Source organism: Gracilinanus agilis, chromosome 3 (genome assembly GCF_016433145.1).
Source record: "Gracilinanus agilis isolate LMUSP501 chromosome 3, AgileGrace, whole genome shotgun sequence".
In the NCBI taxonomy this organism is placed as follows: Eukaryota; Metazoa; Chordata; class Mammalia; order Didelphimorphia; family Didelphidae; genus Gracilinanus; species Gracilinanus agilis.
In genome coordinates this window covers 23,268,760-23,284,785 of record NC_058132.1, presented here as the reverse complement: position 1 = coordinate 23,284,785, position 16,026 = coordinate 23,268,760, and the positions used below count along the sequence as shown (strand labels likewise).

Here is a 16,026-nt window from a genome sequence, read left to right as displayed (position 1 = left end):
ACTGTCCTAGGTTGGATATCCTGCTGCAATCTACCAGATTCGGTCTTGCCTAAGAAATCAAGTGACTACTTCCTGGTGGGTCAGAGATTGAGGGAGAGACTGGGAGCAGAAAGAGGAAATGGTTTAAATTTAGTAGGACCCTGGACTTCTTCACTCTGGTACCAAGCAACAGAACAAGGAACAATGAAGGGAAGTTTCTAGGAGGCAGATTTAATAACTATATAAGGAAAAACTTCCTTATACTAATATTAACACAAATAAATAATGACCACTCATATTTCCATAGCATTTTAAGCTTTGCAAAATGTATTCTCTCTAACAACCTGTGAAGCGAGTATTATTTTCCCTTAATTTCACATATAGGGAAACTGAGGCACTAATAAGTTAAGTGATCTACTCAAGGCGACACAACTAATAAGTCATATTGCAATAGTCTCTAAGGTCTTTGAAGCTCTTTTCTTCCTAACTACTCTCTATGCCCCCATTTTATAGGTGAAAAAAAAAAGTAGAGGTTCAGAGATTGAGTCATTTGACCAGGGTCACACAGCTAATAATGATTTGGTGGAAGTGAATTTGAACTGAAGTCTCCTGAACTACAAGCCCAATGACATCTCTTCTGGGTTCAAGCACTATGGTAGAGGGGGGAAAGCACTGGTTCTGAAGTCAGAGGACCTGGGTTCAAATCTGACCTCTGGAAAACATTTAAGCTCTTTGGGCCTTGTTTTCCTTAGCTGCAAAATGGAAGAATTAAATGACACAGCCTAGGAGGTCCCTGACCACTGCTTTTTATTTAATTCATTCATTTAATCTATTTTCATTATATTCAATTTAATTCACTCATTTTAATTTAATTCATTTAGTTCATTTTTGGCAATGGGAGTTGCCCCTACGTGGAGAATCCTGCTTCTGGAGGTAGAGAGCTCTCTGTCACCAGAAGTCTTCAGAGGGAAAGCCTGTATAATTCTTAAAGGAGACATCTTAGAGCAGTGATGGTGTACCTTGTAGAGGGGTGGGTGATGTGAGAAATGTCCTCAGGCACATGTGGAGAGGAGAAGGGGAGCAGTCCTGCCCCTGGTCCCTCTGGCTTTCTAGTAATGAATTCTGGCAAGCTCTGTGTTGGGGCTATGGTACACATGCCCACGGAGAGGACTCTGTGTGCTCCCTTTGGCATGCGTGCCCTGGGTTTGCCACCATGGTCTTAAAGGGTACTACTACTACTACTAATCATAATAGCTGATACATAAAGTTGCCAAGTACTTTATAGATATTAGCTCCCCATATAGGGAGGATCTCCAGGTTTTATTACCCTCCCCCTTATGTTTACAGATGAGGACACTGAGACCCAGAGGTGAAATGACTTAGCCAAGGTTACACAGCTGTTAAATGTCAGAGGTGGGATTTGAATCCAGATCTCATTGACTCCAAGTCCATTTGGACATAGAATGGACAAGATAACCACTAAAAGTCCTTTCTAGTTCAGAGATCTTAGGATTCTCTGAGCCCCCCCTCAGGTGCCTTGCTGTGCCATGGAGGGCTCTCAGGCCCTCACATGAACAAGTTCAAGCTTTGGCAGGCCCTAGCAAGCTAGAAAGGCTTTGAAGACAGTCTAACAACAGACTCTATGTCTGTGGTCAAAAGGCAGCTACATGGTACAGTGGGCAGAGTTTTGGACTTGGAATTAGGAAGACCTGAGTTCAAATTCTGCCTCAAACACTTAATATAGTTGTATGATCCTGGACAAGTCACTCAACTTCTGTTATCCTCAGTTTCCTCATTGATAAAACAGGAATATCAATAGCACTTGCTCTCCCTTATCAATGTTGTTGTGAAGACCAAATGAGATAATGAATGTAAAGTGCTTCAGAGAACCTTAAAGCGCTTTGGAAATGTTAGGAATGATGACGATGGTGATGGTGATGATGCTGTAACTCCAGAAATTTATCCGATCTGCAATAAAACAACTGAGGCAGAGCCCTAAGCTAATAACTATGTATTAGAGGCACCGAGTTTCTTCACAAATAGGATCCCAGGCCTTCCTCACCGTCTGAGATCCTCCATCCCCTTGTTCCCAAGGTACAACAGCTGTAGTTTTTAAGTTCAAGCCATCATCTCTTCGCGCATTCCCTTCGGGACCACTACAACTCAAAATAGACATTTTCACTGGTGGATTAAAATTAGACGGGAGCAGCGGGGGACCAAAGGGTCCGCAGGGTTGGACCATGGAACGACAGACCCTTGTCCACTTCCCGAGGCTAGCCAATCAGGTGGAGGGGCTAGGGACAGAGGGCTCCCAAAATAGCCAAGGGCTTTCCGTCCACCCTCATGATAGTCGGTCACCTTGTGACATCCTGGGCCACGAGGAACTTCAGTGATCGAAACTAGGAAGGGGACCCCGTTAGCTACAGTCAGGCAAGGGGCATGTCCTAAGAAGCTTCATGATCTAACATGTGGAAAGCTTACGCAGCTGTCTCGCCTATCTTAAGAGAATTACTCACAATCATCGTTGTGAAATCGGGGCTGGTTGTTTTTCTTAACTCACTAAATCCATACCGAATCTGTTCACACAAAGGAAGTAGCCATTGCTTCTAGGGAACCACATTAACTGAATAATGCTGACTAGACTTAACGGAGGGCTAAAGCCAGTGATCTAGGATGGGCAGGGGTCTCTGCAAAGAGAAGACGGGTCAAATAATTTCTCACAATGGTGAGGAAAAGAAGGATTAATGGGTACAGTGGGTGACGCCAAACCTTGGAAAGAAGTGAAGAGGGTGGAGAAGGATCACAGAAGCAAATTGGTACCCCAACTGGTCAGGTTAGTCATGAAGGGTTTCTACCAACGATGGCCACAAAATGAAGATGTTGGGGAGGATGGTGATGATGGTAGTGGTGACGGTGAAGACGACAGTGGTGATGATGACATAGCATCAAAGTGCCATTTTCTGATATTAGAACATAGGCTGTCAGAGCTGGGATGGACTTTAGAACAGAGAATATTAGAGCATAGAACAGGGGCAGCTGGGTAGCTCAATGGATGGAGAGTCAGGCCTAGAGATGGGAGGTCCTGGGTTCAAATGTGGCCTCAGATCCTTCCTAGCTGTTTTTTGTTTGTTTTTTTTAACCCTTACCTTCCAACTCAGAGTCAATACCGTGTATTGGCTCCAAGGCAGAAGAGCAGTAAGGGGTAGGCAATGGGGGTCGAGTGACTTGCCCAGGGTCACACAGCTGGGAAGTGTCTGAGGCTCGATTTGGACCCAGGCCCCCCTCCCATCTCTCTCTCTCTCTCTCTCTCTCTCTCTCTCTCTCTCTCTCTCTCTTAAACCCTTACCTTCCTTCTTGGAGTCAATATTGGTATTGGTTCCAAGGCAGAAGAGTGGTAAGGGCTAGGCAATGGGGGTGAAGTGACTTGCCCAGGGTCACACAGCTGGGAAGTGTCTGAGGCCAGATTGGAACCTAAGACCTCCCGTCCCTAGGCCTGGCTCTCAATCCACTGAGATACCCAGCTGCCCCCCTTCCTAGCTGTGTTTTTAAAAAACAAAACAAAACATGAACCTTGTTCTGTCACTTCACCCCCATTGCCCAGCCCTTACCTCTCTTCTGCCTTGGAACCAACACACAGTATTGATTCTAAGATGGAAGGTGAGGGTTTAAAAAACAACAACATAGAACAGAGAAGACAGGAAGAGATTAATAGAGGAGGGTGTGCTATCTCCACCTATTCTGGAATTTCAGAAAGGATTAAAGGAAAGACTTTCTTTATGTCTGTATAAACTGGATCGCCATAACTTTGCACCCAGTTTTAGCTTGAAATGAACTGCTCCTCATTCAGTTAGCAAAGTTTTGTTTTTCATTCTGTTGTGACTTGGGAGGATTTGGAGATCTCAAGCAACCCCGCTTCTGGGCCGAGGGCTGATTATAGAGAGAAATGGATCAGTAACTTGATTTGTTCTGTTGGGTTTCAGCCAACAAAAGTAGGAGCAAAGGGTGGAAATTGCAGAGGGGCACTTCTGGGCTCAGGGTAAGGGAAAACCCTACCCATCCTTGTCCTCCCCTCCCAAAAGTCACTGCTCATGGTCTACCCTTGGCTCAAAAGGCCACTCGTATGGGACTTTCTCCTCCTTAGTGGAGATTGACTACTCAATGGGAGAGCTAATAGAAATAGAAAGAAACAATATATTTATTTATACAATAAACATAATATATATAAATATAAAAGAAATAAAAATATAAAAGAAAATAGCTTCTCTCTTTCTTCTGTTCTTCTAGCTTCCTTCCTATAGAGAGTTATACCTTTCCAACCTCTATTTGGGTGGATAAAGGGAGAGAAAGACATTGAGAAGTTGACTTGGAGAGTAGCTGCTGATACCTTTCATGTCCTCATTCCCAGCTTGCTAGTCTGGAGAATTTCCCTTTGGGTGAGATCGGAGACTCTCTCCCTTGGCTGGCCTGCGTTATCTCACCTCTGAGACCTCTGTGTATTGTCTGAGATATATATATATATATACATATACACACACACACACACACACACACACACACACACACACACACACACACATATATTCTCACATGCTTACTTTCTCTGATCTCCGTTTGCTGTCTGTTCCAAGGTCCGCCCTGACATTCCATGTTCTAAGGTTCCTCCCGACACTGACATTTTACATTCTAAGGTCCCACTTAGTTCTGCCATTCTTTGTTCTAAGCTGCGAAGTTCCTCTTTGTTCTGATGTCCTGTGTTTTAGACTGTACCCAGTTTTTTTTCCATTTTATTTTTTAGAATATTTTTCCATGGTTCCATGATTCCTGTTCTTTCCCTCCCTCCCAAACCTTTTCTCCCCTCCCCGTAGCCAATGCGCAATTCCGCTGGGTTTTACATGCATCATTGATCAAGACCTAGTTCCATATTTCTGATAGTTTGTGCTCAGTTTCGATGTTCTCTCTTCTCCATGCATTTACTATTTGCTCTGGGCGTCCCTTGTAGAACCGGCATTTGATGGGAAGGGAGTCCAGTTTTGATGATGCATCTCTCTCTCTCTCTCTCTCTCTAGCTTCAGATCCTACTTTCCCCATAAATAAATGGTGATCAGGAGTGCACTTCCAACGCAGAATGACTTCCTCTTGACCAACAAAATTTAAGAGAGCAGAGAAACAGCGTTCTTCCTCTGTGAGGAGAGCAGAGTGGCCAACGTCTGGGTCCAACCTTCTGCTTTCCCTCTAGGAGGAACCAAAGCCTCCTCTGGAGAAGGAGGAGATGGTAGAAATATTTATTCTTGCCCTCCTATAAGCCACATCCAGACAGATCCATGAGGGCGTAAATAACGCATACGAGCAAAACCCAAACACCTCCCTTAGTCCTCCTGATGTCTGTAAGATACAAGGCTGTCCCAACAGCCTGTTATTTCTGGCCCTTTCCCTGTGGCCAACCCATCTTCTCTTTGGATCATATATTTCCCTGGTTACATTTTTACATGAATTCTCCTTCAAAAGTTCCATAACTTTCTTGTGTTGTAGATGTTTCATAATATTTTTAATTGTAGACAATAATGTTCCATGACTAATAATCAAAACCAAACACCCTCGGAAGAGATTGACATAAAAAAGATGAACCTGGGGCAGCTGGGTAGCTCAGTAGATAGAGACCCAGGAGGTCCTGTTTTCAAATCTGGCTTCAGACACTTCCTAGTTGTGTGACCCTGGACGAGTCACTTAATCCCAGTTACTGCTCTTCTGCCTTGGAATCAATATTCCAAGATAGAAGGTAAGGTGTTTTTTTTTTTTAAATGAGCCTTGTTCTGGGGAGAACTTTGAGATCATTAGAAGAAATTTATATTTTCCCAAAGATAATCCATCCCACACTCCTCTTCCTCTTGAGTTCTGGGCCCAACTGTTCATTGGTAATATCTGTCCCATATCTATCTATCTATCTATCTATCTATCTATCTATCTATCTATCTATCTATCTGTCTGTCTGTCTGTCTATCTATCTATCTTACTATCTATCTTTCTATCTATCTATCCATCTATCTATCGATCAATCTATCTATAGATAGAGATAGAGATAGAGATAGAGATACAGATAGATATATGCATCGACAAATCTATACTGATGACATATGCTGCATGGACATTTTTCATCCACTTGTGTTTTCTTGTGATAATGGTTAGGTCAAACTCCTTTCAGTGGTTCCAGATCTCTTCCAGGAGGTTCTGCAGTGTTCTGGTGTTGATGCAACCAGCACAATGTCATCTGCAAAGAGGAACATTGGTAGGAACTCACTTCCATGGGGAATCTCTCTTCAATGTTTGGGATGGATTCTGGGCTGTATCTCTTCTATGTCAATGCTGGAGCCCATTGAGGAACAAAACTGACTGTCTTGTGTTTTTCCAGGTCTGTAAGTTTGGAGGGTTATTGAACAACTTATCTTTGTTGAGAGATTTTGAATAATGTCGATGTATGGCTAGAAGATACTTTGTTGGAAGAATGCCTTTAAGGGGTCATTTTGAGCTGCTGAAATAAATTGTTTTTTTGTTTTGTTTTGTTTTTTTATCTTCTTATCTTCTGTCTTGGAACTAATATTGAGTATTGGTTCCAAGGCAGAAGAGTGGAAAGGGCTAGACAATGGGGGGTTAAGACACTTGCCCAGGGTCACACAGCTGGGAAGTGTCTGAGGTCAGATTTGAACCCAGGACCTCCCATCTCTAGGCCTGGTTCTCCATCCTCTGAACCACCTAGATGCCCCAGGCCTAATAAAGTCCCATTGTAGAGGCTTTACTATCCCTGATGATGAACCAAAGTTTGTTGTAAAAAGATTTGCAGATCTTTTCCATTTTTCTTCTGTTTGTTGTCCTTCCTTTTCATTCATAAATGCCCTCAGAATGACTGTTTAATTTTTTTCATTTCCTAGCAAGCTTTCTTTAAACTTTTTTTTAACCTCTTCACTTCTTTTTTTTTTTATTTTAAACCCTTAACTTCTGTGTATTGACTTATAGGTGGAAGAGTGGTAAGGGTAGGCAATGGGGATCAAGTGACTTGCCCAGGGTCACACAGCTGGGAAGTGTCTGAGGCCGGATTTGAACCTAGGACTTCCTGTCTCTAGGCCTGGCTCTCAATCCACTTCTTCACTTCTTTTTTTTTTTTTTTTTTATTTTATTTTATTTTAAACCCTTAACTTCTGTGTATTGACTTATAGGTGGAAGAGTGGTAAGGGTAGGCAATGGGGGATCAAGTGACTTGCCCAGGGTCACACAGCTGGGAAGTGTCTGAGGCTGGATTTGAACCTAGGACCTCCTGTCTCTAGGCCTGGCTCTCAATCCACTTCTTCCCTTCTTTTTAATAAAGTATATTGTTCATTTATTTTAAGCTGGCGTTACCGTTGGCTGCCATTTCTCTCCAAAAGCAAGTAAGTTGAATGTTTGCTGACTAGGATATTTTTCAGATGCTTGTGATCTCTCTCCCCGCCCCCTTTCCTTTCTCCTTCTCTCCCTCTCTCTATCTCTGTCTTTCTCCTCTCTCTTTCCCTTTCTCTGTCTCTGTCTCTCTCCCTCTTTCTCCCTCTCTCTGTATCTCAAATAGAAATTGATTTACATCGGTTAAACGTCCGTATGAAATTATTACAGACTGTGTCTATGTTGTGTCTTTTGTCTATATCCTATTTTTCATCACTAAAAATGGAACAGGTCGGGATTGAGACATTTGATTCCAGGCTGTGTCCCATGAGTTATGTGATCGTTGTATGCTGTGTCTGAGTTTTGTGAATGTGGGAGGCCCTACCAGAGATTCCAGAGCCTGGGTGGGGAGTTCTCGAGCTAGAGATTCTGTACCATTAACATTGCGTTTCATCTTTCTGCTTAAATTCTGAGCCTGGTCAGCACCGCCTTGACATCCATGGTCCAGGCACCTGCAGCTTGAGCGTCCTCTGGTGGCCAGTAGGGGTGCTGCAACCTTTTGGAAGGTTCTCCCCCACACATGCTCCAGGGAGGATCTGAAGCCTGGAATCTTCATTTGGGGTCTCCCAGAGGTCTGTGGGAAGATTTCAGGGAGGTCGTGAACTTAGGTGGCCAAAGTGACGTCTTGATTTTTCAATAACTTCGAACTGAAATTGAGCATTTCCTTCAATTCCTCCCGGTTAAAAAGATAGCCGCTCAATTGACAGCTTAAGGAGGGCGCCACCTGGCGGCCAACTCGGCCCTTGCAACCCCCATTGGAGTGGTTGGTGCCATGAGTGACCTGCTGCCTTTCTGTAGGCTGGAGGCTCGTGGAAGCTGGCTGATGGGGGGCTGCTACACCCATCCCAGGGTATTGTGGGTGGGACTCGCAGGTGCCTCACCTTTATAGCGAGGGCGTCAAGACCGATTTGGTCCCTGGACAGAGATTCTGTGGCTAGGAGACACGTGGCTGTATTGAAGTCGAAAGAGAATATTCTTGTTTTTTAAGCCCCGACTTTCCATCTTTGAAACAGTACTGTGTACTGGCTCCAAGGCAGAAGAGTCGGGTTAAGTGACTTGCTCAGGGTCACACAGCTAGGAAGTGTCTGAGGTCAGATTGGAACCCAGGACCTCCCATTTCTAAGCAAAAGAGTATCATTCTTAGCCAGCCAGTCAGCTGGGCTGGTGTCACAGGCACCATGTTAAGCCAGTCCTTTCTGCTTCTCTCCTTTTTCTGCTGTCCTACTAGCGTCATGGCCAGTCAGGCAGCAAGCACTTCTTAAACCCCTACTGTGTGCTAAATGCCGAGGAACAAAGAGAGGCCAAAGACAACTGGTGTCCTCAAGGAGGTCCTCATCTGACGGACGACAGCAGAAGTGGGGACAAGGCAGGTCCGAGAACTGAGTTTTGTGGCTTTCTTTAATGAGTAGCCTGGGCCCTTGATGGGCCTCAGTTTTCTCCTCTGGAAAAGGAAGAGATGAGATGAAACGCCCTCCGAGATTTCCTGAAGTCTCTCCCAGCTTTAACATTTTCACCTGGCTGGGAAATTCCATGTTGCGGAGGCCCTCCCGGCTCAAGCATTCTTGGACTCTTCCCATAACATGGCCCCCAGCTCTTGGGCTCATCCCAAGGACAGAGAGGGAAGGGGGGAGGAGGCATGAGGCAGGACACTGACCCCTTGCCCAAGGCCCAAGGCCAGAGTGTGTACAGAAGAGTTTGCAATGTTTGTCCAGCTTTGGAATGGGTGAAGGTCATCCTCTGGTCAGAAACCCCCTATTCCCTCCCCCACTTCTCTGACACAGAGATGTGCATGGAAGAGAAAAAGGCAGACCAGCATGCCACAGTACTGCAGGTGTCCTGATGTCAATGTGCAAGCGTTCCTGGCTTTCTCTCGCTTTTTCCGTGATGCCACTCTTGTTTGGCCTTGGATTAATCTTGAGGGAGCCTCTATTTCCTCCTTTGCTAGATAACTGGATGAGATGGCTTCGAAAGGATCCTAAGGGCTCTCCCAACTCCCATAGTCTCCGTTCTAAAAGCTCCTCCCAGATCTGACTGTCCCGGTTCTAAAGCTACTCTTAGTTCTGACAGTCCTTGTTCTAAGGTTCCTCCCAATTTTGACATTTCCTGTTCTAAAGCTACTCTTAGTTCTGACAGTCTTTGTTCTAAGGTTCCTCCCAAATTCTGACTGTCCCTGTTCTAAAGCTACCCCTAGTTCTGACAGTCCCTCTTCTAAGGTCCTTCCCAATTTTGACTGTCCCTGTTCTAAGGTTCCACCCAAATTGACATTCCCTCTTCTAAAGCTACCCCTGGTTCTGACAATCCCTGTTCTAAAGTTCCTCCTAATTCTGACAGTCCCTCTTCTAAAGCTACTCTTAGTTCTGACATTCCCTGTTCTAAGGTTCCTCCCAATTCTGACAGTCCCTGTTCTAAGGTCCCTCCTTGGCCTCCAGAGCCTTTGGATTCCTCTGAGCAGGAGCTCAGAGATGGAAGGCCTCTAAGATTTTTTAAAGCGATTGCAGACCTCCCATGAGGGGGAACATGGGGCCCCCAAGTCATGGTTCTGAGGCCTTCCCCCATCCTGGCCAGCTCCTCAGAGCCGACGATGGACTTCCCCTCGCCTCCTCCTGGATTCGGGTCCTGGGTTTCTTGACTGCTGCTGAATCATCTCGTTGACTCATCTTGAGGTGGATTTCTTAGGCAGCCCCTCCATGCTTCCAGTTGTGCAGGTTTGCAAGCTTTAACCTCTAACTCTCCCCTTGGTCCCCCACATCCAATCTATAACCTTCCCAGCCCATTATATTCCCCCAAATCTCTTGCATCAGGCTCCTCTTCTCTCAAGCAGTCACACCCTGGTTCTGGCTGACAGCCTGGGACTATTGCAGTAACCCTCTCACTGGTCCATCTTGCTCTCCAGTTCATCCTCTGCCAAAGTGATTCTCCCAAACCTCAGCTCTGACCGTGTCACTCCCCTCCTCTCTAAATTCCAGTGGCTCCCTATTACCTTTCGGTCTGAGCCCTACATAACTGCACTCGATCCGATGCTGTCAGCCTCGTGACACGTTCCTCATTCCCATTCAAACACTTCTGCTGACTGGACTGTCCTCGTTGTCCCTCACACCAAGCTGGCTCTTGCCCAGATCACAGCCCCCGTTCCTGGGAGACCTCTTCAAGGTTCTGAGAGGCCTAGAGGCCACCGTTTTCATTTGTTCAGCCCCATTCATTGTGTAAGTGCTTGCAGGCCCTTGGAAGTGGGGGTGGCATCTCCCTCCTGGAGGAGTCATCCCTCCTACACTATTCCCTCACCCTGAGATAGCGCCCTCGCAAGCCTCCACACCTTTTCCCAGGGAACTGTGACCTAACCACACTTCCCCCATCTTGGAAGGGGGTGGGGTGGTGAGTTTTTTTTTTTAAAACCCTTAACTTCTGTGTATTGACTTATAGGTGGAAGAGTGGTAAGGGTGGGCAATGGGGGTCAAGTGACTTGCCCAGGGTCACACAGCTGGGAAGTGTCTGAGGCCGGATTTGAACCCAGGACCTCCTGTCTCTAGGCCTGGCTCTCCATCCACTGAGCTACCCAGCTGCCCCCGGTGAGTTGTTTTTTAAGCCCGCCTCATACTTGACATTTGCTTTCGTCAGTTTCCCCAGCTTCTAGCCTGAGGAGATCCTTTTGGATTCTGTCCATCAGCATTCCCAAATCTCTTCCTGGAACCTGCAAACCAACCTCCAGGTGCCCGGAATCGAGGAGCCCCGGGCTGGAAGACGATGCCAGCTGTGTGCCCCTCGGCAACCCCCACTGCACTCGTCGGACCCTGTCTCCCTAGCTAGAAAACAGGGACAGCAGCACCTACCTCAAAAGGTTATTGTGAGGAGGGGGCAGCCAGGTGGCTCAGTGGATAGAGCCAGACCTAGAGATGGGGGGTCCTGGGTTCAAATCTGGCTCCCCCATTGCGTAGCCCTTCTATCTTGGAACTGATCCATAGTATTGATTCTAAGACAGATTGAAAGGAGTGAAAAAAAATTTAAACATGTGTATATGGGCAGCTAAGTGGCTCAGGGGGTGGGGGGGGCCAGGCTTAGAGACGGCAGGTCCTGGGTTCAAATTTGGCCTCAGACACTTCCCAGCTGTGTGACCCTGGGCAAGTCACTTGACCCCCATTGCCTAACTCTTACCACTCTTTGGCCTTGGAACTAACACACAACATTGACTTTAAGATGGAAGGGAAGGGGTTAAAAATAAAAAGGTTACTCTGAGGCTCAGACCATGAGTCTCCCCAACACTTTGCCAAGTGGGAGGCCCCGTGCCAGGACCCTCTTCTCTAGCCATACAAACGCGCACACACACTCATCAGTGACTGCAAGACATTTATTGCAGGGAACAGAGGATCAGGGGGCTCCTCGAGTGTGGCTGGGGGGAAGGGAGGACATTTCGGAGGCCCCTTTCTTCTGACGGGGAGGGGAGTGGCTCCTGGGGGCAGGGACGACCTGCTAATGTTTCTTGGAGAAGGTAGACTCCAATTTCTCCTTGACTTTCTGTATATTCTCTGTGAACCAGTTCCTGTGGAGTAAAGGGGTGCCGTGATGTTAGCGGGGGCCGGAGGCTCCCACTGAACAGGCCTGGGGACATGGAAGTTCTCCCCCATTTCTAGGACTCAGTTTCCTCGTCTGTGAAATGGGGCTGAGATCAGAGCCGAAGTTCTTACCTTGGGGTCTCTGAACTTTCTTCCTCGTTTTTTTTAAATAAAAATACAGCAAGTGACCTCTAACTGGTTTCCTCTGTCATCCCATCTGCTTTATTTTAGGCCTTCGCCAGACTGGCTGAGGGCCCCACAGCAAAGTCAAGAGGCCCTGAGCTAGCCATCGCCAAGGCCCAATGTATGTTGGGCTAAATACCCGCCTGGCACCGTCTCCCTGCCCCAGCCCAATGGGCTGCCCCTGGGCCTCTAAACAGAGCTCAGACAGAAATACTCCCCCCGTCTTCCTCTTTGCGCTTCAAGGCTCAGCGGGTGGGCTGAGGCCCCCCTTGCTGCCTCTCTTGCCTCCCGCCGGTGAGGACCAGACCCTTAGGAGGGAGGCTGGGCAGCTTCTCTCTCCACCCTTGATACTGGGAGAGGAGGAGGAGGAGGAGGAGGAGGAATGGCACACCTAGTTTTGGTGGTGAAATCAAGGGTGACCTCTTTGGTCTTCTCCATCACAGTGTTCGTCAACTCCTTCACTTTCTTCTGGAACTGTTCAAAGCTCTGGGCCAGACCTGAGGAGGCCCGGGCGGGCCTGGGGCCTTCTAGGAGGGAAGGAGGCAGGGCTGGGCGGCCGGCCGGGGTCTGGGCCTTAGAACCTAGGCATGGGGAGGGGGGGCCCAGGAGCAGGTGGCACCCCAGAAGGAGGACGGTTAGAACTGAGAGGCAGGGAGTGTGGTGGAGAACCAAGGCAGAAGGAGCATCAGAACATAGCAGGTGAGGGGCTCGGAACCCTGGAGGTGGTGTGGGGGAGAACCCAGGCAGGGCCTCTGGCCCTAGACTCTTGGGTGGGGGAGGGATCGAAGGAGGCATGGAACCCGGGAGTGCAGGTAGAGGTCCTCAGAACCCGAACCCAAACCCTTCCCACCAAATACCTGCCAAAAAAACCAGCAGGACGACGAGCACAGCGAAGGGCAGAAAGGGCTTCATAGTGGGGCTGGAGGGGGCTCTGTCGACACGTATGGGGGAGTAGGTGACCACAAGGGCACTCCCTAGAGCCCCCCCACCCCTCCCTCTGCCTTTCTCTTCTCTGTGAGGTCTGGAACCCTTCCTCCCCTCGGGGTTCTCCTACCTGAAACTGATGAGAGCTGGCCCAAGAACCCCCTCCCCAGCCAAGCAAGGCCCCTCTGCCTTTAGACCTCCAGGGGGGGGGCCCTTCCCCCTCCACTGAGTCCCACTTCCTTTCTCTCCCCTCAAGGACAAACCCCCCTTCCTCCAGGCTTCCTGGGCCTCCTGCCCCCCACCGGCCTTCTCTAGAGAGCCCCCCTCACCCCAGGATCCTCCCTCCCTCCTCCAATTCCTCCCCACTTTGGGCAACACTCACAAATCGGCCCAGGGTCCAGGCAGGCAGGGCTGGGTGTGAGTGGGAGGGTCCGGAGGCCTGCAGTTATAAGAGGGCTGGGGGAGGGGCAGGGAGAGCTTAAAGCCTCACCTTTCTGCACCCCCCCCTCTTTCACGCCCCTTCTTCCTCCTCCCTCCTCCCTTGCAGCCTCCTCCTCCCCGTTGGCTCCCAGATTCTTTCCTCCCTCCCCTGAGGCAGGAGGTGGGACCTCTCCAGCTCCCACTGGGAACCCCAAGCCTCAGCCTCGAGTCCCTTCTGCCCTCTCTCCCCATCCCACAGCTTCAGCTCACTTGAGTCCTATTTGTCTTCCCCTAACCAGGTCCTCGGACCCTCAGGAACCCCCCTCCAAACCCCCCCATAAAAGGAAGGGTTCAAGTTAGCACTCTAGTGGCCCAGTAGATAGAGTGCCGGCTCTGAGCTCGGGGAGACGAATCCTCTGGAGTTCTAGCTGTGTGACCTTAGCCAAGTCACTTAACCTGTCAGCCTCGGGTATCTCCCTGTAAGGTGAACTACAGGAGGAAACAGCCAACTCCTCCAGTCTCTTGGTCAAGAAAACCCCAATGGGGTCACGAAGGGTGGGATGGACAGGAAAGAACGACTAGACCTCTAGCCCTAGAACCCTGGAGAACCGGGGCCTCAAAACTCGCCGGGGCAGGCAGCCCGAGAATCTCGGGGCTTCTTCCCGTCTGTCCCCGGGGGCTCCCCTCATCTCTACATTCCCGGCACTTCGGGACCCTGGATTTCCCCCGGGGGGGGGGAGCTCAGAGGGGGAAGGTTCCGTCTCGCCCCTTCTCTCACTCCGCCTTCTCTCCCTCCTTTCCTTAATGTCCTAGGAGGAGGGAGTTTTCTGACTCTCCCTAGGGGGAGGGGTCCTTAGTGGCCTCCCTCTCCTCCTCCTCCTCCTCCCCTGGCGCGAATACATTCTCTTGAAAGGGGTTCAAGTTTCTCCCTCCCCTCCCCCACCCTTCGCCGGCTCCGTCTCTGCCCCCTCATCTAGAATTCCCTTTCCCCGTGCTCCCTCCCCCACGCCTCAAAGTCCCCAGTCTCTTCGTGGGGGAGGGGGGCTAGGACCCAGGGGCCGGAGGAAATGAGGCCCAGCGGCTTAGCCGCCGCCTGCCAATCTCTTCGTTTTCCCCCTGAGGGGGCACCGTTCCTGGTTCTGCTTCCGCGGGCACAGGTGTGCCCAGATGCATCCCTCCCTTTCCCTCCGGGCTCCTGGGATGCTGACCCCTCTTCCCCAGCCCGGCCCCGAGTTCGAGTTCCTCCGATCCCAGAAACCCTTCCCCGGCCCCCCCCCGCACCCCAGTCTTGCGGAAGCCCAGTCAGGCGGGGTTTCTGGCGGGCACCTCCCCCCCCGCCCCCCAGCCACTGACCCCTGGCGACTCAAGGAGGGGGCGGCCGCGAGCCCAGGCTCCCGGTTGGCTGAGACCTCCTCCCCTCCCCTCCCCCGCCCCGGCCCAGGGAGAGGAGGGGGTGGGAAGTTCTGTAGAGAAGGGTGCGCACCCATCGTCGAAGGAACGTACCCGGCTTCCGGGCGGGCTGTGCCACCCTCGCGACTCCCAGCCTTGGCCCCCGTTGGGGACCTCCACCCCCAGGGCCAACCTCAGTTTCCCCTCCTTGCCCCTTCCTCCTCCACTCCTACTCCCGGTGCAGGACTCTGTCTACCTGCCCGACTGCCCAAAGGCTTCTGCCCCCTTGGCGCTCCAGCCAGGCATTAAGTACATTCGGCCAACAAGGGTGCCATCCTTGCCCGCGCAGCGATGGGAGGGAGGAGCCCCTGTTTGCCCCACACGGCTCCTGACTAATGCCACCCGGCTGCCCTGCACAACCTTCGGGCCACTTGGCAGCCTCGCCGAGATGCCTGGCCCTCCGGACTCAAAGCCTGGAATTCCAGCCTCAGGCGCCCCGGCCGGGCCTCCGCTTCTCTCGGGAAAGCCAGCGCGGGCCCCCTCACTGAGGGATGGCTGTGGGAATGGGGGGAGGGACCTGGCTCCGTGGCCCTGGGGCGTGAAGTCAGATAAACCCTCAGTTTCCCCATCTGTAAATGGGGGTGGTGGTGCATTAGATCACCTCCGAGGGCTCTTCCAGCTCTGCTGCTCTTAGAAGTCAGCCATTCCCGGGTCCCTGGACAAGTTTTCCGGGGCTCTGTAACGCGCCCTGCTTGAGTCGGAGGGTCTCTGGGATTCCGGGGGCGACTCCTCGGCCCCGCCCACCCTGCTCCCCAGGGCAAGGGCTCGGGAGGTAGCGGGCCCAAGGGTGGGGGAGGGGAAGGGAGGAAAAAGTTGAGCAAGCCCCAGGGAGGGGGGCCACGTTCACCCACTGCGCCCCCAAGCTCCCCCCCCCCTCCCCGCACCTGGACTCTTTTTCCTGGATTCCCACATCTTCGTCTCTGGCTCCAGATCGGCAGATTTCCACCTTGCTCCACCCCCAACTCCCACTTCCCCCGGGCAGGAGGCCTGGGACCAGACTTAGAGAAAGGAGAGACCCGGAGAGGGGGGGAAAGCAGGAGCCAAGATGGGGGGGGGGGGA

General features: G+C 50.4%; 1 protein-coding gene across 1 annotated transcript; it reads right to left on the bottom strand.

Moving 5' to 3' along the window:
- Nucleotides 1-11,771: 11,771 nt before the first annotated feature.
- APOC1 (apolipoprotein C1) lies at nt 11,772-15,151 on the bottom strand. The gene is made up of 5 exons (XM_044671081.1): nt 15,021-15,151; nt 13,480-13,553; nt 13,031-13,104; nt 12,565-12,754; nt 11,772-11,977 (listed from the first exon to the last, which is right to left on the bottom strand). Exons 3-5 carry the CDS (start codon nt 13,083-13,085, stop codon nt 11,908-11,910), a joined length of 315 nt encoding a protein of 104 aa, XP_044527016.1. The 5' UTR covers nt 13,086-13,104; nt 13,480-13,553; nt 15,021-15,151; the 3' UTR covers nt 11,772-11,907.
- Between the last annotated feature and the right edge of the window lie 875 nt (nt 15,152-16,026).